Source organism: Euphorbia lathyris, chromosome 8, assembly GCF_963576675.1.
Source record: "Euphorbia lathyris chromosome 8, ddEupLath1.1, whole genome shotgun sequence".
NCBI classification, from domain to species: domain Eukaryota; kingdom Viridiplantae; phylum Streptophyta; class Magnoliopsida; order Malpighiales; family Euphorbiaceae; genus Euphorbia; species Euphorbia lathyris.
The window spans coordinates 25,423,732-25,449,747 of NC_088917.1; the positions used below are offsets into that span (position 1 = coordinate 25,423,732).

Consider the following 26,016-nt stretch of genomic DNA (forward strand, 5'->3'; position numbering starts at 1 on the left):
GTTTGTGAAAACTTCAAAGCAGATATTTCAGACGAGGTAACTACGAGTCGACGATTAAATATTACTTTACTGAGTTAAAAAAAAACATTACTTTTACTACTATGTTATATATGTAAATAAATAAAGATTAATACAGTATATTTTTTAAATAATTAATACAATTTAATTAGAATTTAGATAAATAGAAAATATAAGAGTATATAATATGAGTACAAAGGAAAATATAAACCTATTTTTTTAATTGATAATTATAAACCTATTTATAGTACTATTTATAATGGAATGATTATACAAATAGATGGTTATAACTTATAATCACGAGGAATCCAGCATAGGGGTACAGGTTTTTTGGTCTTTACTTTTGTGCCAGTTGCCCCTACTAATATTTGTATTTTTTTTTTAAATTCAGATATTAATTTTGAAGTTTCAGAGCTTTACCTCCCTTCATTAATGGAAGTTTAGGGTTTACTGGTTCTATAGTTGAGGATAAAGAATTGTTTTAAATTTAATTTTTTATTTTTATTTTTTTAATTCTGTTTTAAAGCAAAACAACTTCGTTTTATTTAATTAGAACTATGTCGTTTTATTTACAATAAAAATAAAAAAAATAAAAAGTAAATATTTAAATGTAAAACTAAATAGGTCCTAAAACAAACCACCGGTCTCTCTTACTCTCTTTAATCTCTTTAGTTGTTCTTCATCGATTCCTCTTTCTTTTTAAGCCTAAATTGAAATCCCTAATCCTAAGTAAGATTAAGTCAAAATCGACAGCCAATCCCTCCGTAATTGGATCGTTGGTCCAGCACTCCATCTCCGATCTTTGCCTCTCTGCTTTGGTATTTTTTTGCTCCTACTTGAATTTTGATTTGATATTTCTGCTACTATTTTACTTGAACTTGAGCTTTGATCTCTGATTTTTTATAATTATTATTTTTTTGGATAAAAATTAATTTAATTGTATTGTTTACTTCCATAGAAGAGAAATCCTGGATTCGCCGCTGCTTATAACTATATTTATCTTAATCATCATATATAAATACTGATATAATAAATATGAGTATGATTATGGATAGAAGTGCATTTAATATGGTGAATATATATAAATACTGATATAATAAATATGAGTATGATTATGGATAGAAGTGCATTTAATATGGTGAATATTTATTAAATAATTATTTAAATAATTATATTTTATAACAAATAATTTATTATTTATTTATTTTATATATTATAAATTTGTGTAAGGTTTGCATTAAATGGAAAAAAGATCAACCTGACTCGAAATCAACTCGCAGCTTTCCAAGGCATAAGTACACAAATCATTTTTTTTTTTTTTTGAAATTTAGGCTCAGCGTTCAAAATAGCATTAATATAGGTTTAACGTTTATAACATAATATCAAGTTAGACTTAACGTTTACAATATAGTATCAATTTAGGCTTCACGTACAAAATAGCACAAATAAAAGTTTAACGTTTACAAAATAATACGAATTTAAGCTAAACGTTTACAAAATATATCCAATTTAAGCTAAACGTCACAATTAAATTAACCATATTATATTCTTTTTCTATTAACTTTATATGTTATCTTTTTTATTTAGTTCTATATTTTTATTTATTATAATACAATTAATTAGTATTAATTTTGCCCATTAAAATTTTATATTTGTTTTCATCAACCATTCCATAACTCCTAAATTCTATGATTCATCTAATATATGCAAACTAAAAGTAATTGAATATACATAGTATTTTAAACACTAACAAGTGTTATGTTTTATTAATAAAAAAAAATAGCCAAAATTCAGTAACTTTTTTGAATGACCAAAATTGAGTAACTTAATTATACTAAAATGTTATGTTTTATTAAAAAAAAGAATTAGGTGGAGGAGGTTGACATTTATCCGATCAAGCACACAACATACGAAATTAATAGAATCAAATAGTCTACTGCTATGCCATCGTTATTTATCAAAAACAAATTACAGTAAAACCTCTATAAATTAATATTCGATAAATTAATAAACTCTTTAAAATAATAATTTATTCTGGTCCCGACTTGGACTAGTTCAAAAAATGATTAATTTTAATAAATTAATAAGATAATAATTTTCTGGAACAACCCTTTATAAATATATTGTATTATTACCTCTATAAATTAATAATTTCTCAAATATATATGCGAAATATACAGAGATATACATACTTAGGATAATTTAGCAAAAATATGAATCTATAGTATTTTGTGTTTTCTTGAAATTTAAATCTAGTTGAATTTCATCTCTAACTATTCTCAGTGCATTCAAAAGTTCCGGTGTATTCTTGTCAAATTGTAACAAAAAATTGTAAAGTGCTGATGATGCTATAATTGCTTCATTTCTCGTGACTGGTTTTAAAGGTACCGAATCATCCACAGCTTCATCCTCAATTGAATTTTGCTTAACGCTCGACACAATTTCTTCTAAACTTGAGCATTCATTGTTTTCACTTGGATAATCCAATATTTGATTAACATCCATTGGATTGCAGCAACCAAGCTGACCAATCATTCCCTCAAGTTCATGAATATCTTCAGTGGTTGCTTTCTCTAAATTCGTTGTGACATATTCATGAGAAATCTATTTTTGGTATGATTTTAAACAATATTCTATATAAATTTATATAGTAATTCATTAACTATGATGCATTGAATATTTTTAACATAAATACAATGAACTTTCAAGTTCAATTAACTTATATAATGCACATTTAATCTTATTTGTTCATTGATTTTAGACAAAAACTTTATTTAAATTAGTAATTTAAACTTTATTTTTAAAAAAATTTAAAATCACTCTATAAATTAATAATTATTAATTTATCGATTAATTAATAACTCTCTAAATTAATAAAATTCCATGGTCCCAACATTATTAATTTACAGAGGTTTTACTGTATAGACATCATTGATTCAATATATTGATAATTTTTTATAAAAAAGAATATATTATTTTTTTAATTTGCGTTTGAAATTTCTTAATAGTTTTTTTTTTTTTTTTTTTTTTTTTAAACAAAAACTTATTTGTCATTGATCGAATAGTTTACCTATTTATACCTAAAGATATTTATGATCAATAATTGAGAAACACTAAACGCTCCTAGCCCCACTGCGCCGACGCCGGTTATACATATTGCATTGGAAAGGGCATTAATGGCACCAATTTTTGTCATTTGTATATAGTGTTAATTTCAAAAATAGTCCATGTATTTTTACGATTTTATTTATAAATTTTTGTAGTTTTATTCTTTGCAAAATAGGGTTGAGGTCCGAGCCGTTAGTAAAATCGCGAAAATAGCATTGACATTGGAAGTTTGCTAAATGGCAATGGAGACATTAAATTGTTAGAGTGCAGTAATTGAAGAGAATGTAATTATCGAACAAAAGTATTTGGAATGAGTTGCGCAAACAGCCTAGAAGTTGGTTGCCTCCAAGAGGAAATATTCCATATAGGAATTCGATTCTGAATTATGGAATACAAAATCGTTCTAAATACATTCAATAAGAAATTACTGTTCAATTTCGCATTTTGAAGAGAAAAACTTTTGAAGCAGAAGAAGATGAATGATAGCCTTAGAAAAAACTGTTGTTCTGTATCTAGTTTTGAAGAAAAATATCATTTAGTTTTTTTTCGAAAATCAAACGTGATGAACTGGTTAGTGGAGAAAAAGTAGGGAGCAAAATCAGGAAAGACTACAACGTTTTTATAAAACGTGGTGATTATGATAAGAGACCAATTCAAATTGATAAAACACTTAATTAAATAATTAAAATGTTAAATAAATAATTATTTAATTAAATGAAATTTATCTCTAAAAAAAATTTAGTGTCCACACCATACCAACTCAGTCTGACCCGGTTCGGTTCGATAACGGTGGTGTCACGTGCGTGCATGTAGTGGTCAAGCATCATGTAGGTCCTCAAATTTCCACAAAAGTGGTATGTGATACACCTCAATATAAACACTTGCAATAAGTTATAAGTTTCTATTGTGGGACTGTTGACACTTTTTATATCCCCACGGACTTAGAGAAGACTTTTTTTGTTTGTCTCAATATGAAAATTCACCTCACTTGAATTTTTAAAACGTTTTGTTGAACAACAATCTAAAAACATAAGATCGAGCATAAACAAAGGTATCGTTCGACTTAAACATTTGCATAGTGATTACGATCTAGATTATATTAGAGTGATTTGTAGTCTTGAACTCTCTTTCTAGTATTTTATCACGTTAAACCTTTTCAGAGTGTAGTTTAAAAGAAGCATGTGCTTTTATGGCTATCGACATCTATCTCGATATAGCGAACACTCTGAAATTTTGTCTGAAACCCATAGAAAATGGTCCCACTTAGTTATTGATTAACGAATTAGGAAGTTATAAATTGAAATTATAAAATGCTAATAATGATAAAATAAAAGCAATTCAAATAATGATAAACTGACAATTCATGCAAAATCTTATTTTAATCGATAATGAGCATAAAATAATATATATGTTGTGAGTCAAGAAAAATCTAGAACAAGTATAGAAATTCAATATTTGAATTAAATGTGTAATTTATGGAAAAGTATGCATACCTAATTCAAATCCACCCAACTCCATACTTGTTAGCAAAAACCATTATGTGTGTTTCAATTTGAATTGCTAAGAGACCTTTAGTGGGTTTTTTAGGTACTATTTTGAAACTTTTACTTTTGAAAAAACAGTCTTTAACTATTCGAGGGGTTAATTTGCACATTATCCAAATACGAAGACTTTTCGTAGATATAGAGAGCCTTGTTCTGCGAAAGCAATAATTAATTCAAGAATAGAATTGGGAGCGTATCTACGGATGTAAAGAGTTTTTCTTTGCAGAAGGAGCGCACAAACATGGTGTTTGGTTTTTTCGTGGGAAATTCTCGAACTATAAGATAAAATTGCGTTTAACTAACTTCTAATTATCAAACGGTTGTATGGAATAAAGAGACCGTAAAATTCTAAAAATTTGATTATCAAAACGATACCGACCTTACAGAAATGATTGAACAACAAATAAAATTAAAAATGTACTGGGAAATGAATGAACTTTGGATCTGAAAATTAAATCTAAGGGAACAATTGAGAATTGTAAAAGATGCTGAAGCCTAACGATAATTTGCTAGAGTTTTGGCTTGTGTGTGTTGAGTTGTTGAGTTGGCTGTTGTCATCGTGATTTCTTCCTTTTATAGACGTTGGAGGTAACTTCATGCTTCTTTCCACTAATCCACGTTTTCCATCACATTGACAAAACCGTTCCATTTTGACTTCCACGATGGATTGATTTTCACGCTTTCTATTTTTCCTGCTTTTCAATTGGCTCATAAAAAACACGTTAAAATATTGACTGGCTTTTGGTTCCCCTAAGTTTACTTCAAGTCTCCCTTGATGTCCACTTTAGAAAACTATATCTAGACATAGCCAATTAATATATTAAAAATAATTAAAAGCTAAAAAATTAATTATGGTACAAACAATAGCCCTCACAAGCATGAATTTGAGAGACAAAAGTTTATGTTTAGTCCCTAACAAAATCTTTTAGTCTTCGTAAACTTTCAAATTCATAAAATAACAGTAAATAAATAAAACAAAATGAAAAAAAATTTAATTGAAATAAAAGACGAAAAGGCTTGTATTTGAATTACAAGCCTCTTAGGGAAAATTACACAGAAATCCATTTTTTAAAAATTATTTATAACTATGTTAAATCATAATTTTGGATTATATCAAACTAATAAAATCGGTACTTTTAATATATTTTAAGGATTATAATTTATAAATTAGAAAGTTTAGAATATATTTTTTAGGGTTTATGATTTATGATTTGGAGTCTAGATTTTTTAAATCATGGTGTAAAATCATAAGGGGAAAGTACAAAAAAAAAAAAAACTTGTGGTTTGCCCATTTTGCAAACAGAGACATATGGTTTAAAAGTTTACAAATAAAAGTCTGTGATATATTTTATTTACAAAATAAAGTATTACAATTACACAATTAACCTCTGATTACAATGAAAGACATTTTTATCTTAAAAAAAAATATTCGTACATATCAGCATAACACAACTCTCGAAAAAACAACTTTCTAAATCGAAAAAATCAATAATATGTTGAAATTTTACGTTTTTTACTAATCTGACAGTTTATTAACTAATTGATATTTAAGTTCATTTTACAGTTGCAATTTGATATTGATATCTGTATTTTGTCAATATATATAAATATAACTGAAAAAAATTAAAAAAATGCTCTTATTATCATCTATTACTTAAGAGTTTAATTTTAAATACTTTGTTTTGTAAAAGAAAACATACCACATACCTTTATTTGCAAACTTTTAAACAACGGACCTCTATTCACAAACAAGTCTAACCACGAGCATTTTTTTCGTACTTTGCCCAAATCATAATATATAAAAAAATAACGATATATTAAAAATTAAGTTTAGTGATATAACTAGTTAATTATGATATTGATGTATTTGACCTAAAAGAAAAGCTAATCCTACCTAACCTAAACTCTTAAGAAATTCACTTTGATTAAAAAGACTACGGTTTCAGTCTTTGATTTCAACTAAATCTCTTAAAAACTAACACAAAAGTTAAAGCAAAAGTAAAAATTAAAAATAATACATCAATCCTGGCTACAAATAAACCAACAACTAGTTAATCATTAACCAAAAACAAAAGAATAAAAATAGGGAAAATTACAAAACTAAGTCAAATGGGAAGCCCATTTACATATTTAACCCATTTACTCAACCTATTACATATCTAAACTGTTTTGTATGACTTTTCCATACTACTCCCAATCTTTCATCTTCCTCTTCCTCTTCCTTACGGTTTCCTCTTCACCCAAAATGGCTCATCCTCCTTCCACAAGGATCTAACCTGCAAAATCCGTTGTTGTTGACGACGTTCTTCAAAACTCCTACTCCGGTGAGAGAAAAGGGAAGCGAACGACGGTAGAGGAAAAACGAGAGGACGATTTTAGGGCGAACGACGGTGAGAGAAGGTGGGTGATTTTAGGGCGAACGACGGTGAGAGAATGTGAACGGCGGTAGAAGAAGGTGAATAGTGAGAGCAAAGAAGAGGAAGAATGCGAACATACGGTAGAAAAATATGAACAGTGAAAGAAAAGACGAGGAAGAAGGCGAACTACAGAGAAAAGGGAAGAAAGATGGCGATTTTAGAGCGAACAGCAACCTCGTTCCGCGAGGCGGAAGATTGCGAAACACAGAGAAAATGCCTAATTCATTTATGTTATGCTTTTTTTTTTTGTTAAATAATGTTAGAATCCGTTGTTGTTTGCCATTTTTTGTTATATACCACTTATCGAATTTTGTTAAAACACATCCAGACTTCGCATATGCTAACTAAAATCATCAACTAAACCAACCATTAGCTTCGCAAGCTTCGCTTATGCTAATTAAAATCATCAACTAAACCAAACATTAGCTTCGCAGACTTCGCATATGCTAACTAAAATCATCAACTAAACCAAACATTAGCTTCGCAGACTTCGCATATGCTAACTAAAATCATCAACTAAACCAAACATTAGCTTCACAGACTTCGCAGGGTTCGCATTATGCTAACCTGGGTTCGCATTATGCTAACCTCTGCGAAGTCAGACGGGAGGAAGACATACACGCGTAAATATTGAGGGTATTATGGGAAAGTCACACAAAATCAGTCTAGATATGTAGTAGATTGAGTAAATGGGTTAAATATGTAAATGAGCCTCCCATTTGACCCATTTTTATAATTAACCCATAAAAATAATATCCTGGCTACAAATAAAAACTAGGGGAAAGTTCAAATAAAACCCCTGTGGTTTCACTGATTTTCAGATAAAGGACTGTGGTTTACTTTTTGTCAAAACGAGGACTGAGGTTTCACACTTTTAATAATGATATTAAAACTATCTTTAACGATTTGAAAATGAAAATTTTCAAGAATTAAAGTTGTTCAATGTCATATTTTCTATGGAACTACATTTTCGATTTAGAAAATCATTTTTTTTAGAACTTTCTCTCTCTAAACATTAACTTTCTCTCTCTTTACCAAATATCATCTAAATAATCTCGAAATAAAAAAGTTGAAGAATTAAAGTTGCTTAGAATATTAGTAGTTCTTAAAATATGTCATTTTTGAAGTTGTTAAGGGTGATTTTAATAGTATCAATCGAAAAAGTCCTTATTCTGCTAAAGTTGAAAACCTCAATCCTTATTTTGATAAAAAGTAAACCACAATCTTTTATCTGAAAATTAGTGAAACCAAGGAGGTTTTATTTCAACTTTACCCTAAAAACTAACATTATAAAAGATTCTAATCTGTTTACATGGAGAGATGCCGGAATTTCTCAATTTTTTTGAAAATTTTAATTGGATCAAACAATCTCTTCTTCCCCAATTATCCATCAATCATCTCAAAATCCCTAATCCTTCTTTCCTCAAAACCATTAACCCTCTCCTCAAATCCACCTGCATCACTCTCACTGCTGCAATTGCTGCGTCGATTGCTACCTGTTTACTGATACTAAAGCTTGTAGAAGCAACCGAAGTTGTAGATCGTTTGATCGAGCTGGAGTCAAATGTTGATGAATGACCATTGCTTCTTCGTGTTGGATGTTTATCATGGGCTAGTGCCGGCGTGTCTGGATCTGGGAATTCGTTGAATGATGTGGTGAAAAAGAAAGAGGTGGCAGAGAAAAAGTTTGAGTAGTTCATTCAAGATGGTCCTGAAGAATCATCTGAGAGTTTATATTTGATAAAACATAGTTCTTCTTGGAGAAGATCATCTAGCCTCATTCTAACTTTAGTGACCGGTGCATAAAATTTCAACCATCAATTTTAATTTTTTTTTTACTGCCATCCCTATTGTCCTTGAGAATAATAATTTCTTTTCCTTTGTTGAATTGCAGGTTGTTTCCTCTAAGTAGTAGCAGACTGCTGATTTTTTTTTTTGATAAAGTCGTCGATGGGACTGCTGTGTATATTATTACATGAACTGTCCTATTGTGATGGGAAAGCTTGTTAGTATCCAAGATTAGAGGACAGATCAATTGATCGGGTTCCCTTAATCACAGTGTTACTAAGTTGTACGTGCATCACCAACTCTTGTTGACAAAGTTTCCATCATTCGGCTTGCTTGTACGTTGGCCTCTGAACATAAGTGCATAACAAGTCCCCCTTCTGACAAAAGGTTTCCCGGTGAGAAGGATTAGAGGCCCGATCAATCATTGATCGGTTTCCTTTAATCAAGGTTCTAACAAGTTATCGTGATTACATCACCAACTCAAGGAATGCGCTACCAATCCCTACCAATGAGTAGAGAACTTATCAATGAAGCTGTTGCCAATCCCTATTCCGACGATGGGCTTTCCGGTGCCAAGGAGTAGAGAACTTATTAAGGAGTATGAACAAATCTGACATTGTGGACATCGGTGCACTACCAATCCCTACCTAGACAGACGTTGGAGGTAACTTCCTGCTTCTTTCCATCACATTGAGTAACAATTCCATTTTGACTTCCACGATGGGTTGATTATTAACTGCTTTTGGCTCCCCTAAGTTTACTTCAAGTCTCCCTTGATGTCCACTTTAGAAGCCAATTAATATATTAAAAATAATTAAAAGCCAAAAAATTAATTATGGTGCAAACACATGGTAAAAAATTATTAGAGAGTTAAATTCAATGTTACTTATTGGTGTGTGGAAGGTTTGATTCGTTCTCCTTTTTCTGATATCTGGTCACTAACAATCTGCATACAATACAAATGGTAAGAATATCGAATATAAGTGAGATTTATTTTTATGATAAAAAATATTTTTAATTAAAAATATTTTTTTATTTGGTGATGTGGTGGTTGGAGGATTTTTTTTTTTTTGATAAACATGGTTGGAGGATTATTAAAGATGTTCTTATAGATAAATGTTTCATTTGATCGTCCATCAACAGTACCATTTTAATAGTTGGAAATAATTTTCTTACAATTTCCCTACAAATATATAACAGATCTATTAAAAAAGCAGTTAAAAAGAATAAGATTTTTATGTTTAAATTAAAGCTAGTTTTATAGTCATTGGAAGTTTAATATAAAAAATAAAGAACTTAATATATTAAAATGAAAGATTAAGGATTCAATTTATCAAAATAAGTGCTGATTTAGTTACTACGTGTCAGTACTATTCTAAGCCGTATAGGCCCCTATGCTATGGGCGTTACCTAAGGCATTTATGAGTTTACATGTAACTAATTTAGCATCTAAGAGAGATTGTCAGTAAGCTCATCTTTACATTATTTCTTCTTTACTACTGGTTTTGTACTATATACTGTTTCTGTTTTACTATTGGTTTTGGTTGTGCTGCCTTACCAAATAGAAATGAATAGGAACCTTCTTATCCTTGGACATTTCGTTAATAGGGGGACTTCTTTCGCCTGTACTCTCTTTCTTTCATATTCTTTACTTAGTCCGAAGTATGCTTGATATCTTTACGGAGAACATTATAATTCTTATTTTAGCTGTAACAGGTTCCGGAGCTATAGTCTAAGCAGAGAAGTTAGTACCGAATAGGAGCAGAATAGGTAACCGAATAGGGTACTTCTTTTCCTTAGGCATTTAGGTTACGTACCGAATAGGAGCAGAATAGGCAAAATCGGAATGATTAGGAACTCAAAACATTTGCAATAAAGTTATGGTTACTCAACAGAAACCCAAAGTATTGCCTTTGTTGTTGCAATACCAACTACAAGGAAATGAATGAAAAAAGAAAGTTCAAAAGTCATCCTCTTGGAAAAAGTACAACAAACTATCTTCAAATTTAAAATTTTATATATCTAATTAATTCATACTATATTACTGGACAACCGTTCTAGTAAGACGAAATACAAGTACTAATGATCTCCGTTCTGTTGTATTACTATAAAAAAGGATTATTATGTCATTATCAAACGGATCATATCAGACGGATTATCTGGAACTTTATTGTCCTATAATTGTCTAGTGCAAGAGCAAAACAAAATGGCCTCATGCAAGAAAAAATTCAGTTCTATGATTTCAAGGAACACATTGAAATGGCTATGAACAAACAAATAATCATTCTGACTATTGCTATGAACAAAATGCCCCTGTCAACTTCATTCTAGTACCCTGTAATGTAACTATTTATACAAGCACAAAAGAACTTCCCTATTTACTTAAGAGGTTATGAACTCAATAATGGCATGGTGAGAACATCTTGGCAAGCTTAATAGTTCTTTAGAAACTTTCAACGGAAAAGCTGTTCCGCGACCTTTCAATTCGACCATCATCTTTTCCAACAATCTTGCATTCTTTAGTAGAAATTGAACCAAGTTTAGCAAAAGCTTACGTATATCATCTTTCTTCGGAAACCCAATGATCTTAATAGTCTTCAGATGATATACCAAACAATTGAAAACAATCGCATTCAAATTCCAATAGCTTTCCTCAAAAGTGTTCGCCTTTGGAAAATAATCATAGCGCTGGAGATAAAAAAAAAAACTGTTAGGCCAAGTAACATAACAAGTTGGAGGATTTTCTACTATCCATATCCACTGTAACATTAGCAAAGATTCCAGAAATTACCTGATCATTGAGAGGCACTTCAATAACTAATTTCTCAAGCAACGGTGAACTACGAAGTACACATGCAATTCCAGGCATGTGTTTAACCAAATTAGGAGATCTTAGAGTCAAGCATTTGATGTTTAACACTGGATAAAACAAATCTCCCGCCTCTAAAACTGTCAGACTCTACAAACAAAATATGGAAATGGAAATTCAGACAAAAATAATTATAATAATTCAATCTTCTTAAGAACAAGGATGAAGTGCTTTTGTTTTCTTTAAGAGTTACCTTAGTAAAATACCACCCTACTTTTAGCTCATTGACATGCTGAAGCTGATGCAGAATGTCTTTAGTCAAACTCTTAATTGAAGAGTCATCATCCACATAAGAATAAAAATCAAATGTAGCACAAAGTGAAGTTGGCAAATTCAGAAACTCTGCAGTACCAATATTTACAATACCCAAAAGCTTCAATTTCTCAAGCTTTAGACAGGAAATTTCAATACCAGTAATGGAGTAAAGTTCGCCTAGAACCAATGATTTCAAAGATTTGGATCTAATAACCAGCTGATCAAACACAGAACAGTTGATTAATTCGAATGACTCAAGCAACGAACAGTTAGATAGAACATTTTCAATCCCTTGAAAAAACAACTTCGGAGTCTTCCTTTTTACATTCTTCAGAGATAATTCCTCAAGATTTGAACACGAAATTTCAATACTGGAATAGTTAAGGTCAATATCTCTTAAAACCAATCTTTTCAAAGATTGGGAAGCAATAACAAACCTAAGATTACCAAACTCATAACTGTTGGTTAATTCTAAAGATTTCAGTAACGAACTGCCAGATAGAATATGCTCCATTGTTTGCTCAGCCAACTGACAACCTACTATATTCAATTCGGTCAGACATCCCCAATTAACCTTTCCATTAAGCATAAAAGTACAGTTTTCGATACTTAATTTAACCAGTGAAGAACAGTTGAAAAGGAAACTGGGCAAAACGTATTCTGGATAGATTGAAATCAAATTGAAGTCCTCCACATACTTTCTTGTTGCAAAAAGAATTCTGTCAGTTAATCGAGGATCCTTCTTCTTATCAGAATGTTTGTATTGAAGGTGGAATTTCTTGATCTTGGAACAGTCATGGAGAAATAGGGTCTTGTCAATGAATTTAAAGAAGTTTCCAGAATTCATACCAGTGGAATCGAAGATGAGAACAGGCACATGAGTCCATTGATACTTCCAGTGTTTGGATAGAATGCCAGTCTGGATAACTTGTTTGGTTGATGGCAACAAGGACAGGATGTATTGAATGATGCAATCTGGCAAATCACTGATTCGGTCTTCTTTCTTCGCCATTTTTCTTGCCATTTTCTGTAACTAAGTTGCTGTGGAAGAAGACGGACTACTGTAAATACTAAAATCTCGAGAAGGAAATGAGAGAGTAAAAGAATGGTGAAAAACCCTAACGAAGGCAGAAAGACGATAATTTGGGTAAGTACGCCAGATAGAAACTACGTCGTTTTTATATAAGGGGCTGTGGACTGTAAAACATGAGGATATAATTGGTAACAAAAGGTTTGGCGATTAAAATCTGTGGAATTGCAATCTGTTTTATTTCATTCGAGGTTTATGCCAAATTGCCTAGGTAGGTGGATAAAAAAACCGGACAAATCGGTAACCGAATTGAAAATCGATAATCCGAATCGGGAAAAGCAATTAATCAAATCGGTGGTTTTCTTAATAGTTAAAAAAATAAACAGATACCGATTTCGGTTTTGATTTTGGGTTAAGGTGTTAAAAACTGTGGTTACCGTCGAACCGTTTAAAAAATATATATTTAAAAAAATATATTATATAAGTTATATTTTTTTTGGCAGAAACAGGAAAGGAATTATATAAGTTATACGTGTACTCATAGATTAAATAAGTACATTACATATAAGTTATATTAGTAGTGATATGCTGTAAAAAAAAATAAAAAAAAATACACTAGTTTTGTTCAAAATCAACACTAATTGTTTTGTTCAAATACAATAAATTAATATAATATTTAGTTTTATTCAAAATAAAAATACCTCTATTCTTCTCATTTGTTCAATCTAGCTAATCTTTTTTGTTATATCTGAAGCTTAGATCTAATTTTTCATTTGGAACTAATTTATTTGTTTGTAAGATTGTTAATTAATATGTTGCTTATTTTTCTGATTCATGGCTACACGTTTTATCTGCTGTTTCGGTGTTCTATCTTATGGTTTTGTTTTTTGGTTAACTAGTGAGAATTGGTTAAAAACCGTTAACCGAAAAACCTAATCGAAATTAATGGTTAACCGATTGTAAGGTTGTCTTCACAAGTAAAATTAAAAAACTAACTCACACATTATCTCTAATTGCATATTTACGTGGTTGAATAATGTAAGTCTACATATCAACTTGAGACTCCAAAAGAAGCAAGGTCAAAAGGGGATGTTTGCACGACGAAATCGCTCTGATGTTTAAGCCAATTCGTAGAAAAGATTGAAGGATGATCATCATCAGTAATTTGAAGCTATATTGTAAAATGTGTTATGAATCTGTTTACACTGAGCTGAACTTATTTTATTTATACTGAGGTTGAGCTGTAGAAGTTGGTTATGGACCGCAGAGCAGGATAAGCCATATGTCTCATATTGATAGGAGAGTGTGAGCTCATGTATCGGGGCCTGATATCCTCCAAGGCCATTTGACCCGTGATTTCCGAGATCATGAGTGGTTATGACAACAATTGGATTCTTGATTGAGTCTTGCAAGGCTACCCGGGTCAAGCTTTTAATGCGCAGGCTTAGGCATTCAAGGTTTACGAGAATTGTTTATGATAAAAACTTCCATACAATAAGGAAACGAATAGGGAGAAAAAGAGGAGAACATTTATTGGTAAAAAGGAATTGGTAAGCGCTTTGAAGAAGATTTGAGAATTTGGAGAAGATAAGTGTGCAAAAAAAAAAAAAAGATGAAGATGAAATTCCTCCTTTTTTTTTATAAACTTACGAATTTCAGAAGTCGAATCGATGGATTTAATGACACGTGGCTAACCAGTGTAGTGGCGATTTTCTTTTATTAAAAAGGGCACTAGTAAAATATCACATGCTTTGTAACTGTCATCATATCGCAACACATTTAGGGGAGTATAGGCTCGATCAATTTGATCTTTAGATTTCCTATGCTCTTCCTTGCCCTTGTCGCTTCTTGGCTCCTTTGGATGATGGACTGGTGCTAACCTATCCTTCAATAAAGGATTCAGGCGGTGACTGTCCCACTTAACAAAATCACGTGCCCTTCTCATCAAATTTGAAAATGTCTTCGGTGTGCGTATATTTAACTCATTCAACAAATCCGTAGTTCAACAATTACTTGCCATGGCTTCCACTGCTCCATCAACATTTAGATGTTTAATCTGGATGGCTATTCACTGAAATCTTTCTACCCATTCTTTTAGAGACAAACTTGGCTCTTGCACCGGTTAATTCAAATCTTGCATCGTCTTGCTTTCAGAAATGGAGGTAATAAAATATTCAGCAAACTCGTTCGACATCTCTGTGAACAATCTGATGGAACCCATAAGCAATTGATCATACCAGTAGGCTACATAATACTTCAACATTGTGGAAAAAAGTCTGCATATAAAGGCATCGGTAACTGTTGTAGTATGCAATACCCTGCACATTTTTTTATATGTAAAGTAGGGTTAATGGTACCATTATAGTCTTTGAGTAGTGGATATTTGAATCCACGTGACATGGGTTGATTCATAATCTCTGCATTGAGTGGAGTATCCACGTCTGTGGTTTTTGGTAGCTTTGACTCTAAGCCTTCATCCTTTGATGAGATTATATATGTCTTCTTTTAAGGAAGTTGCCTCATCCACCTTAGGCTTTGGATATGACCGAGTATTTCTTCACTTTTAGAGATCTCCATCCGTCTGGCTTGTGATGACGAGCTTCATAGCGACATATCAAGGACTCAGTAGAATCATAATGATCGTCTCGATGTCGCTTTGGGGACCTATAACCTTCTGCTTGATGTGGTTGTTTAGGAGGTGATGGTGAATGATAACGCCTTCGGTATATTAGACTGTCAGTTTTTTCCCTCGATCGACCTCTAATTATCTGAGGGTGAGATTCCTTTGAGGCTCATCTCTTCCTTGGACAAGTTTGGACGATGTGATATCTTGTAGAACAAGCTGTGGAGCAATGTCTATCAGCATGTTTATTCACATCCATTGCTTCCTTGAGCTCTACTCTCATAACCTCCATCTGTATTTCATACGATTCCCTTAAGACATTCATCGACTCTTGAACAAAGTCCATATTATATATGAGCTGCTTTGTGATTCCATCCATGAATCGACACTGCTCATTATCAAAAAAACCCTAAGCAGGCTTTGATCTTCTGATCTAAAGTTGGCGTGATGAGTAGAGGCTCCAATATGTTGTTAATAGCATCTGCGAGGCCATGATTACGTTCAGGCAAAGTACTTGGAATATTTTGGCTGAAGAAATGGCTGAACCACAAAAGTATTTAAGCGAAGTATGATCCACGCTCACGGCACCAAATAATGTATATCAATATACATGATGTAATGATCAGGTTGAACTTGAAGCACCTGAATCGAATGAACAAACAGTTAGAGATAGATCAGAGTCATGCGTCCCTTCTCCGAAACTTAAGTCTGTGTGTTATTTAGAGAAAGGAAATAGACTTGAAAGTAGAGTTTAGTGATAAGTGGTTACGTACCTTGTGGTATCTCAGGAGTGACTATTTATAAACAACCGAAATGTATATATCATTGGGTAGCCTTTCACATGCAGATGGATGATTGACTTATACTCCGTGTACCTTTTCCTTTTCTGCTTTTTATGGTGTGACATCTGGATTAGGAGTGTATCTTTGCAATCCGACTTTGTTATTGGTCTCTTTGTATAGGTATGCTTTATGCCTGAAGCTCCCTATTGATACACGTGTCCAAACCTTAATTATATATGATATCACCTACTATGCTTCATATTCTTTTTCAAAAACTTTACTACCTTAACTTAAACATCATAGTGAGATTGCTGATTGCAGATCCCATGCCATATTTCCCCATTGATCATTAATCTGTCTTATTTTCTCAAATCACTCTCAAAAGTTGCTCCTCATATTCTCCCATCACTAACAATTCATGGAAAATCTTATATCAATTGATAATGAGGATAAAAGAACATTGCGAGTCCTGGAAAATCTAGAACAAGGATGGGAATTCAATATTTGAATTAGCAAAATCCATTATATGTGTGCTTGAATGTGAATTGCTTACAGGTAAAGGTTTCGTTTGATTGCTCATCAAAAATTCAACAGATGTGAGTAATTACTTATTAATATTTACAATAAAGCTGATTTTGGTTTTAGTAGATTGAGCCAATCATATTTTTATTTCAATATATTAGATTAATGATTATTTATTTTAGTCGCATTAAATCTTGGCTTGCTAAATTTATAATTAGTTGTGATCCTTTAATTTAGTTAACAGGAGCATTTTGCAGTTCGAAATAATTTTTTTACGGTTTCTATAGACACATCACACATTAAAAGAATGACTACCTATTTTATTATACAATATTTCAAGATAAAATGTGAAAGTCAAATAGAAGAAAAAGTCGAAGACGAATATCACAACCTGCCGAGTGTCACGGGGCCAGTTCGAAGGCCTAGCCAATACCCTGTGTGGCGCTGAGGTTTTCTCGAGGTTCTCCGAAAGGGTCTATCCCTTTTAACCGAAGGCATCCCGGACTGGCCCGTGACACCGAGCACAAGCCCCGGAGGGAAAGACTGAGGGCTCGAGGAAGTCCAATCCCTGGTGTATGTACATAAATAAAAGGCTGGTTATGGCTCCTTCTTGACCGAGAAAAAGGGCAGGCCCTTGCAGAAGCCCTTCAGTTGCTGCTTCTGATCTATTTTATTTCGAAGAAAGCTTGAGGGCACTGTTTGTAGCTGCTAGGATGACTGGGATTTACGGAACCAATTTATTGACACCTCGAGGGAAGAGTTTCGAACGGTTAAAATTGTTAATTTCAAATATAGATAAAATCAACAACATTTTGTTAACCAAATTTTATGCTAAAAACCAATTTTTCTAGAAGGGTCCTCTAAAATGCCTTCTGCTTTACCATAAAATGTGTTTGGATTTGAACTCCAATTTTTGATCCTCAAACAACAGAAACCTAAACTATTCAAACTAGTGCTTCAGTTATTGTTTCCAATACCAGCAAATTATTGTCAAATTAAAATTTTTATATTCTACTGTGGTCGAAGACCACACTGGTCCAGACTGTTAAGATTGTAACTTTCAAATTTAAGTCATAATATCACTAGACAACCAACCGTCCTACTAAAACAAGTATTAATATTTAGAGCTATCCTAGTGAGACTAAATACAAGTATTAATTATCCCATTTTGATGTATGAGTAGTATTATAACGTGATCTACATGATTATATATATAAATGTAACAAAAAGAATATGATACTCCTGTAGTGCTAGACAAATTGTCTCTATGAATCGTGTTATTGCGCCATAATTTGACAACCCCATTCAGATGAACCTTGGCAGATATCATTACTGGGTAGTTGCTGGTGATGATACCATAAAAAATGTAAAATTAGAAGTAGTTTGGAAGAGACAGACCAGAATTGCCTCAAACAAATTTTTTTTCAGTTGAGTGATTTTCAGGAACCCATTGAAAAGGCTAATATCTACACTACATTAATTACTAGTAAACTAACAAAATCAAAGAATGCTTCAAGGCTCAGAATTCCTACAAGACTTCATCTTGCGAGCAAAGAATGAGTTAAATGGGACAAGTATTGCAGTCTAAGAATCATTAAATCAGAGTTCATCTTTTGGTAGACCAAACTGGCTAAACATAATTGCCATATCCATACCCTGAATAATTGTAGGCATAGCTATCTCATAAGGGCATATTTCAGAAAATCCCACCTTCCCAGTTTTCTTCACTTTTCTTATGCAGTTTTTGAACTTCTCATGACATTTTATATTCATTAAACCTGAAAAAACAGAATTACCACTCACATAAACTGTATAATTGACAGAACATATACAATATATAAAAGAACATGTGAGAATTATTTCTATCCTTACAAGTATTGAACTGCATAATTCAAATAAGCACATATTATCTTAGTATTGAACTTCTTTGTTAGGTTGATCACAATCCCACTCTTGAAACATGATCCATAGAACACAATTTTTTACTGTCTCAAAATTAACACTCTTCTCTCTGAACTGTGATAAACAATGTAAATGCAACATTTTAGACATTCTATCTTACTAACATTTATGTCTGGTATTTATCCAAGTGAGAGACCAGATATAAATAAAGCAAGGACCTAAGTCATCCAGCGGCACAAAAGGTATCCGGATCCTATAACGGAAAGGATTTTGGCCTCTACTCTAATTATGAAGCTTATATATACTCATTCCTAAATAAGGAAATCATATCATATTCCAAATGGGATTCTTTCCTATTGGATGAATAGATATATTGATGTTATTATAATTATGCTATTGAAACCCTATATAAAAGCCTTGAGCCTCCAAGATATGGTTTGCATTATTCCGACCGTTGCTCTTTACTTATTTTTTTTCTTGATCTCTTACTAACTTCAGCGCCGGAGTGTCTTCTCTCCCCTTTGCAGGTCTCGACCACCCGTCATCCTCAAAACATCCGGCCTCCACCTAGTCTTCAACATATAAATTATTTTCTAATTTTTCAATTAGCATTTTGTTCATATATCCTTGCCTTATTTTATACATTTCCCCTTTTGAATCAATTATAGTAGCAAAAGAGAACACTGAAATTGTCATGTATTAAGCAAATTTTTTTTTTTTTTTTTATCTCATGTACTAACAGTGAAAACTTTAAAATAGAAGGGATTTAAGCATTTTAATGTCAAAGTTTGGCTGTGTTCTAGTTAATCCTTTCTCACTAAGTACCAAAAAAATCTCCATGTAAGATATCCTATATGAGGGGTCAGATTATTCTTGCTATTCATTTGTGCAATCCACAAAGATCTTTCCTCTTCTTTCCTGAGGAATTGCTAACCCTTAAATTATCAAGGTGGTCATCAGAAATTTCAAATGCCACTTCTCTTTTCTCTGTCTTTGTTTCACTAGTCCTAAAAGACATGCCTATTATGTAAATTAAGAATAGAAATGTGAGTAGATGTATAAGTGTTAGTTTGTCACATTAACCTCATGCTTGCTTAATATTGAATACGTGATTCAGTTAAAAGACCGCTGCGCATCATCTGTATCCGAAATCGTATGTTTTTCAGTTTGAAATAAAGGTTTTGCAGTATTTGTATAGCCAAGACTAAAAATACAAATTTAGAACGGAAATGAAATGAATAAGTCTCTATTTTATATATTCAAAGATTGACTTTTCTCCGGACTCAATTCACCACAAAATCAGAATAAACGCATCTAACTTTACAATGGCATACAATAGAATGGGAACTGAACTCATTTCATACCTTTTTTTTCAACGCACTCATCGTGAATCTTACAACAGGCATCCAAATCATCACATGGTTTCTCCCCAGGACATCCGCTCCACCCAACTCCACAATACTTCCCGTATTTAATCCCAATAGCTATGTTTCCATCATCATTGACAAACAAAGAAAAACAAAATCACATCAAGAAATGCATTAAAGGACGAATTTGAAGAAAATATTGTAGGAAGGAAGGAACAGGAATTTATTCGACTTACTATTACAATTCTCTGCAATACAGGTTTTACTGCATCTCACCTGAAAAAAAAATACAGATTCAGATTCTAATAGCTGTCTAAAAGCAAGATTAATAGGAAATCCGAGATGTAAAAACCACTGGATTTGATGAATTGTTAGAAGAGTGGACCTGAGATTCGTTGTTGGCGGAGTCAGAAACGGCGACGAGGAAAACGAAAACGGAGGTGAAAGCTACGGTGGCTGTGAGAGTTGTTGCAGGACGAATCGTACGATCCAGCATTCTCTCTGCTGATCGGTATTTCGTTTTTTTCAGCTTTAGTTGAGGACTTCTCTGTTTCTTGTGTTTAAGTGTAAGTTCCTCCATTGTTGCAGAACTGCCGAAGGTGACGTGGTTTCGACAAATCAGAAGACGCTTATCTGCCAACATGTTAAAGTTGAACTTTTCAAGGACTGGGCCGCTTAAGTTATCTGGATTATTTTATGAACTTTTAGCCCAGTAAATTCGATATTTATGTAGGGCTCAAACTGCACTACCTACAACTAATCTACTTTTTACGTCAAAATCATGATAATTAACTATAAAATTGAAATCATGATATTTTTGTTTTTTTTTGTCATTTAATATTTTACTTAAAATTTAAAAGAAATGACATCAAATTTAAGGGTCCATTTTATTAAAAAGACCGGGTTAGAACTGTTTGGAGTCGTCTCGGATCGTCTAGACGAGGATTGCCTGAGCGGCTAAAAATGAGTCAACCGATTTATACTGTCCGACTTGAGGAAATCGGAACGAGATTCTAAAAATCCCCGACTAGGTGCCGTTTAGGCGGCCGCCTCAACCAACTTTTAGAAAGTGATGATACACAAAACTCTTCTGTTTTCCATGAAGTAAAATATGATAACACTTATATAGGGAGATAAATGGTGGCACAAGATATATATAACCATCTATAAAGATAACAAACAAAAAAGTACAAATAAAGAAGAAATTAGCAATCTACTATAGCAGCTGATAACAATAAAACAAAAGCAAAAAAAAAAAAAAAGTAAAGAATTAACGTAGTTTTTGTCTAAAGGTCGAAAGAAAATTTCAAAACCTGAATGAAGAAGATGAAAGTTTCGTGACTGGACATGTAGGTTTAAGTAGTTTTTTTTAAGGTAGGTTTAAGTAGTTTTTTTAAAGGAGATTTAAGTAATTAATAATGTGTTTTTTATATTCGGCTTTTCATGTATTAAAACCATATATATTATATATCTTTTTTCTTTCGTGAAATCTTCAACATTTCTGAAAGGCCTAAACCTTACGCAGCTTTCTGAACTTGTTATTTTGTTCCATAAATTTACGGGACGACCTATTTTTCCCTTTAACTATTTGAAAGTGACATTAACAATCTCTTATTTTCATTATAACAGAAATAAGATGGAGTTTCAACATTAGTACAAATGTTCATGGAACTATTTTAATCAATCTGCATATATGTAGATGATTTAGAAGGAGTTAAAGTTATATGCAATTTTAACAAAAGAACTTATGTACTGTCTATACTAACATTATTTGTAGTTTGTTTTAGTAGTTCACAACCCTTTTTATTATGACTTTGGTGCTTGTAATAAGAACATGTCGTGATTGTTTCCGTTATGATGAAAACATGGAATTGCTAATACCATTTTTAAAAAGTTAAAGGGGTAAATAGATCGTTCCATAAGTTTAGGGAGTAAAATAACCAAAAGTGACAAGTTCAGGGACTGCGTATGGTTTAGGTCTTTCTGAAATAACCCCTAATCTTTATTCTCTTAATCAGAATCACCCTTACCCAGATAAAACCCCACGAATGTTAAACCGCTTCTCACATTAAGCCCATTTTTTCTCTACCTCTCACTCTAACGAGGGAAGGTAAGCGGCGACGAACGCGAAGACTATACAGTCTCTTTGCCTTCTACAACTTCTCTTTCTCCGATCTTCTATTCAGGTAAAGCATTCTGTCCATTCAGTGCTATATTTCGATTCGCAGATTAGTCGATTTTACTCTTAGCAGTCCGTTTTTTGCCCACAGATCTTACTTGATTTTCTCTGTTTACTTCTTACTGTTGTGTTCGATTTGCTTGTAAGCATGATTTAGTTGTGATGCTTATGGTTTTGATATGTGCTTTTATTCTGTGGATTGTTATCTTGATAAGGTAGCGATTGAGGTTTAAACTTTATTTGGAGGTCCATTTAATGTATAGTGTGAAAACCCTTGGATTTTTCGATCTGTTGCGATCTGTGAATTCGTTCGGTCTAACCCACTGCTTTTGTTGAGAGAATCGCATATGTTAGGATTTTACGTTTTCTAATGGGATTTTGACATTGAGAAGAATCTATGATTAGAATGTGTGATTTCTGAGTTTCTATTTCTTTAGGTTTAGTTTGTGGAATTCATGGCGTCCAAGTTGTATCAGCTGCAGTCCAAAGCTTGTCAAGCGACACAGTTTGTGACCAAGCATGGATCTGCCTACTACAAGCAGTTGTTGGAGCAAAACAAGCAATATATTCAGGATCCTCCGACTATTGAGAAGTGCAGTGAGTTGTCAAAGCAATTGTTCTACACTCGCCTTGCTAGGTTTTGCTTCTAAACACTTGTTTATTTTGCAATTTGATAATTGTCGATGATTGATTTTCTTTCTTTCATAAAGTTTCTTGTGTCACGATATCTGATATTTGTGTGGTTTTCTTTCCCCACTTTATAAAGATACAGGATGTATAGATTAGTTATTGGCTGTATGTGTTGGCTTAGGCTGACTCCTAGAGCTGAAGAATATATTAGTTATTTTTGTGTTAAAGAAATGTATTTATCTTTCAGTATTTATCTGTGAAAAGTTTTCTCTGCATTTCTTGTTAGACACTCATTCATTAAGAAAGAAAAAAGGAATTTTGGTACTGGTTTGTTTTTGGTAGGGTTTTTTATTTACATTTTTTGTGAAATATGAAATTTCTGAAAGTATAGAATTTTTTTATTTTATGTTTATATTTTTCTGATTACTTATTCATCTTTAACATGCATTTCGTACTATTGAAGTTGTGAATACTAGCTCTATGATGCTTGGTTGAAACTTGAAAGATATTACCACACAACACAAAACGGCTTTCTGTTAACTGTTAGTTGGTCTTCTGTTAAAGAATCAATGTACACATTAATCTTTCATTTAAAACTTAACCCGCTTAGCATTATGGTGATGCATTCCATGTTACTTTAAAATAATTGAAAGAGTTTATATTTATTGTTCAAACAATGCTTATGAAAAATAATTTTCATTGCCACTATATAAAAATGGGTCTTTGTGTTCATATTTCATGAATTGAGATGGAATATGTTATGGGCTCTTTGAGGAATCTATCTGTCAACATCATTTTTCTTCCAAGTTTCGTCATTATTGTACCTTCTCCATAAAGGGTATTCCTAGCAGTGATGTATAAATATCTCTGTTAATATAGATATTCACTGATCTGCAATGCACATTTGTTTTGTAATATGCCCATAATTGATATTGTTGAAGCTGAAGAACACTACATTTCGTAGGAAAAAATATTCTTCAATGGGTAGGAATATTTTCAGGGGTCTGTTTACTGGAGTGCATACTGATACAAGTTTTAGTTTTGGCTGTAGTTATACTATTGTAATTTCTTCTTTTATAAAGTTCCCCATCTGGATTGTGCTTTTGATGTTTTATTGTACATGGAGTTCTATGTTGCCCGGACACGGACACGGATACGGTATCCGACACGGACACGGATACGGGAAACGTTATATGTGGGGGACACGTGTAAATATTAAAAATATTGGGGCACATTTATAAATATTAAAAATATATTTATATATATGATTTTTTGTAATATAACTAAATAATTAGGAGCCCTATTTATATAGATGGATGGAGAAGTTTGAGAGTTTTTGTATTAATTAGGAGTTTCTTCTGGCATTAATTCCCCCCGTCCTTTGGAGTTCTGGCTCTCCAAATCTATCAACTATAACGACGATCGGTGAAGTTTTGTCCAACTTTCTGATATTACGGACACGGCCCCGACACTGTGTCCCTGGCGTTTCCGGCCGTGTCCGTATCGGATACGTATCCGACACGGGATACGCTGGGTCTATGGCGTGTCCGTGCATCAGAGATGGAGTTGTTTGCTGTTTTATTCATCTCTAATGTGTGATTTAGGTAAACATCAAATTATTTCAGTGATATTTGGTGTGATCAAGTTCTAATTTTCTGTTGGAGTTGGAAAAGGAGATAGAAATTCAGTTATAATGGAAATTTTATTATTTTCTCTATATCAAGATAGGATTTAAAAAAAATATCAAAATTAAAAACGTTAGATATTGGTTCGGGTGGGAAAAGAATAATAGTCAAGATATACTGTTGCTCTTTATAATGAACTTCTTAATATATTTGTGTTGAGATAATTTCATAACGTAATTTCATGCTTTCTCAAGAACCACACTTGAGATTGATGCAAACTTTTCTTTTTATACAATCTAAGACCATCTATGTCAACATCAACGAGTTATCATCATCAGTCCCTTTTTCAAGTTACCATGAAATAAAATGTTAATTTAATAGATAGATAGAGATGAGTTTGTTTTCAAGAGGCACTGGTTATGATGTTGGCTCAAATTTGTTTGACATTTGCTATTATTTTCTATTGCCAGTATTCCTCATCGAAATGAAGCATTCTGGAAGGAACTTGATTATGTAAAGAATATGTGGAAGAACAGGAAAGAGCTGAACGTTGAGCATGCTGGGGTTGCTGCCTTGTTCGGGATAGAGTGCTTTGCTTGGTATTGTGCTGGTGAGATTGTGGGAAGGGGATTTACTTTCACTGGTTACTATCCTTGAAAAGAATCTCACTTCATAGGATGTGTTTTGAGGGAATTGATTGTGTAAGATTCTGTTGTCAGGCACTTGCAATATTTTTTGTTTTTCTGCAAAATTTTTGAAGCTGAGTAATCAGTGGTTTACTGTGACTGATTAATAAATTCTATATTTGAGGAGGCTTAGGATGTTACTGTAATTCCATATTACTTTACTGGAAGTCATAAATGATGATAAATTGATAATGCTGCAAGTCTTTTGCTGGCTTGCCTTTTCACTTGATTGTGTGAAATGTTTGTTATCTCCATTGCTTCCAAAGAAAATCCGATTTATTTATACCACACCATGTTGTTGTGCTGTTTCACTTTCAGAGTTGGGACATTTATTGCTATTGTTGATACACAAATAGGGTTTTAAGTTACCACATAACAAACACGATTTATAGAGAATTTGCCTGACATGATCCAGAGATGACATGACAATTTATGACATGACATATTTTGATGTTTTTTTTTGATACCTTAGTAGACACGGCTTCCACTTTGGCTTTTGAGATAGTATATCATGTAAAAGAATTAATCAATATCGAGGCGAGTTTGTGTTAGAAAGAAGGCAGCTAAGTGCGAATTTAACCCAGCAGATCAATAAGGACTTAGAAACGTAGAGCTCATATAATGTTGTAATTGATAGGGATGAAGTGTAATATTGACAATTACGCAGTACT

At 32.5% G+C, this 26,016-nt stretch overlaps 3 protein-coding genes and 1 long non-coding RNA gene across 4 annotated transcripts; 2 read left to right on the forward strand and 2 right to left on the reverse strand.

Moving 5' to 3' along the window:
* The first annotated feature begins 8,425 nt into the window (after nucleotides 1-8,425).
* On the forward strand, nucleotides 8,426-12,906 carry LOC136203299 (uncharacterized). The gene is made up of 3 exons (XR_010674776.1): nucleotides 8,426-8,885; nucleotides 8,982-9,539; nucleotides 12,769-12,906. It is a non-coding gene; the product is annotated as an uncharacterized lncRNA (long non-coding RNA).
* On the reverse strand, nucleotides 10,801-13,067 carry LOC136203296 (putative FBD-associated F-box protein At5g56560). Its single transcript, XM_065994417.1, has 4 exons — nucleotides 12,849-13,067; nucleotides 11,938-12,086; nucleotides 11,667-11,834; nucleotides 10,801-11,563 (listed from the first exon to the last, which is right to left on the reverse strand). The coding sequence occupies exons 1-4, from the start codon at nucleotides 13,021-13,023 to the stop codon at nucleotides 11,258-11,260; spliced, it is 798 nt and encodes a 265-aa protein (XP_065850489.1). The 5' UTR covers nucleotides 13,024-13,067; the 3' UTR covers nucleotides 10,801-11,257.
* A 5,339-nt stretch (nucleotides 13,068-18,406) lies between these two features.
* LOC136203297 (probable phospholipase A2 homolog 1) lies at nucleotides 18,407-20,830 on the reverse strand. Its single transcript, XM_065994418.1, has 4 exons — nucleotides 20,611-20,830; nucleotides 20,462-20,501; nucleotides 20,223-20,342; nucleotides 18,407-18,734 (listed from the first exon to the last, which is right to left on the reverse strand). The coding sequence occupies exons 1-4, from the start codon at nucleotides 20,803-20,805 to the stop codon at nucleotides 18,556-18,558; spliced, it is 534 nt and encodes a 177-aa protein (XP_065850490.1). The 5' UTR covers nucleotides 20,806-20,830; the 3' UTR covers nucleotides 18,407-18,555.
* Nucleotides 20,831-22,254: 1,424 nt separating this feature from the next.
* LOC136203298 (uncharacterized) lies at nucleotides 22,255-25,569 on the forward strand. The gene is made up of 3 exons (XM_065994419.1): nucleotides 22,255-22,411; nucleotides 22,842-23,041; nucleotides 25,130-25,569. Exons 2-3 carry the CDS (start codon nucleotides 22,860-22,862, stop codon nucleotides 25,314-25,316), a joined length of 369 nt encoding a protein of 122 aa, XP_065850491.1. The 5' UTR covers nucleotides 22,255-22,411; nucleotides 22,842-22,859; the 3' UTR covers nucleotides 25,317-25,569.
* The last annotated feature ends 447 nt before the right edge of the window (nucleotides 25,570-26,016 follow it).

Excerpts from the sequence above, each read along its gene's own strand:
- LOC136203297 (XM_065994418.1), bottom strand. The coding sequence starts at position 20,805 with ATGGAGGAACTTACACTTAAACACAAGAAACAGAGAAGTCCTCAACTA. Across the intron at positions 20,343-20,461 it reads TATTGCAGAGAATTGTAATA|CTATTGGGATTAAATACGGG; the intron begins GTAAGTCGAATA and ends ATGGAAACATAG. Across the intron at positions 18,735-20,222 it reads TGAGTGCGTTGAAAAAAAAG|GTTTAATGAATATAAAATGT; the intron begins GTATGAAATGAG and ends CTGTTTTTTCAG.
- LOC136203298 (XM_065994419.1), top strand. The coding sequence starts at position 22,860 with ATGGCGTCCAAGTTGTATCAGCTGCAGTCCAAAGCTTGTCAAGCGACA. Across the intron at positions 23,042-25,129 it reads TTCTACACTCGCCTTGCTAG|TATTCCTCATCGAAATGAAG; the intron begins GTTTTGCTTCTA and ends TTCTATTGCCAG.
- LOC136203296 (XM_065994417.1), bottom strand. The coding sequence starts at position 13,023 with ATGGCAAGAAAAATGGCGAAGAAAGAAGACCGAATCAGTGATTTGCCA. Across the intron at positions 12,087-12,848 it reads TCTCATCTTCGATTCCACTG|AGTTTCTGAATTTGCCAACT; the intron begins GTATGAATTCTG and ends TTGGTACTGCAG. Across the intron at positions 11,835-11,937 it reads TAGGGTGGTATTTTACTAAG|AGTCTGACAGTTTTAGAGGC; the intron begins GTAACTCTTAAA and ends TTTTGTTTGTAG.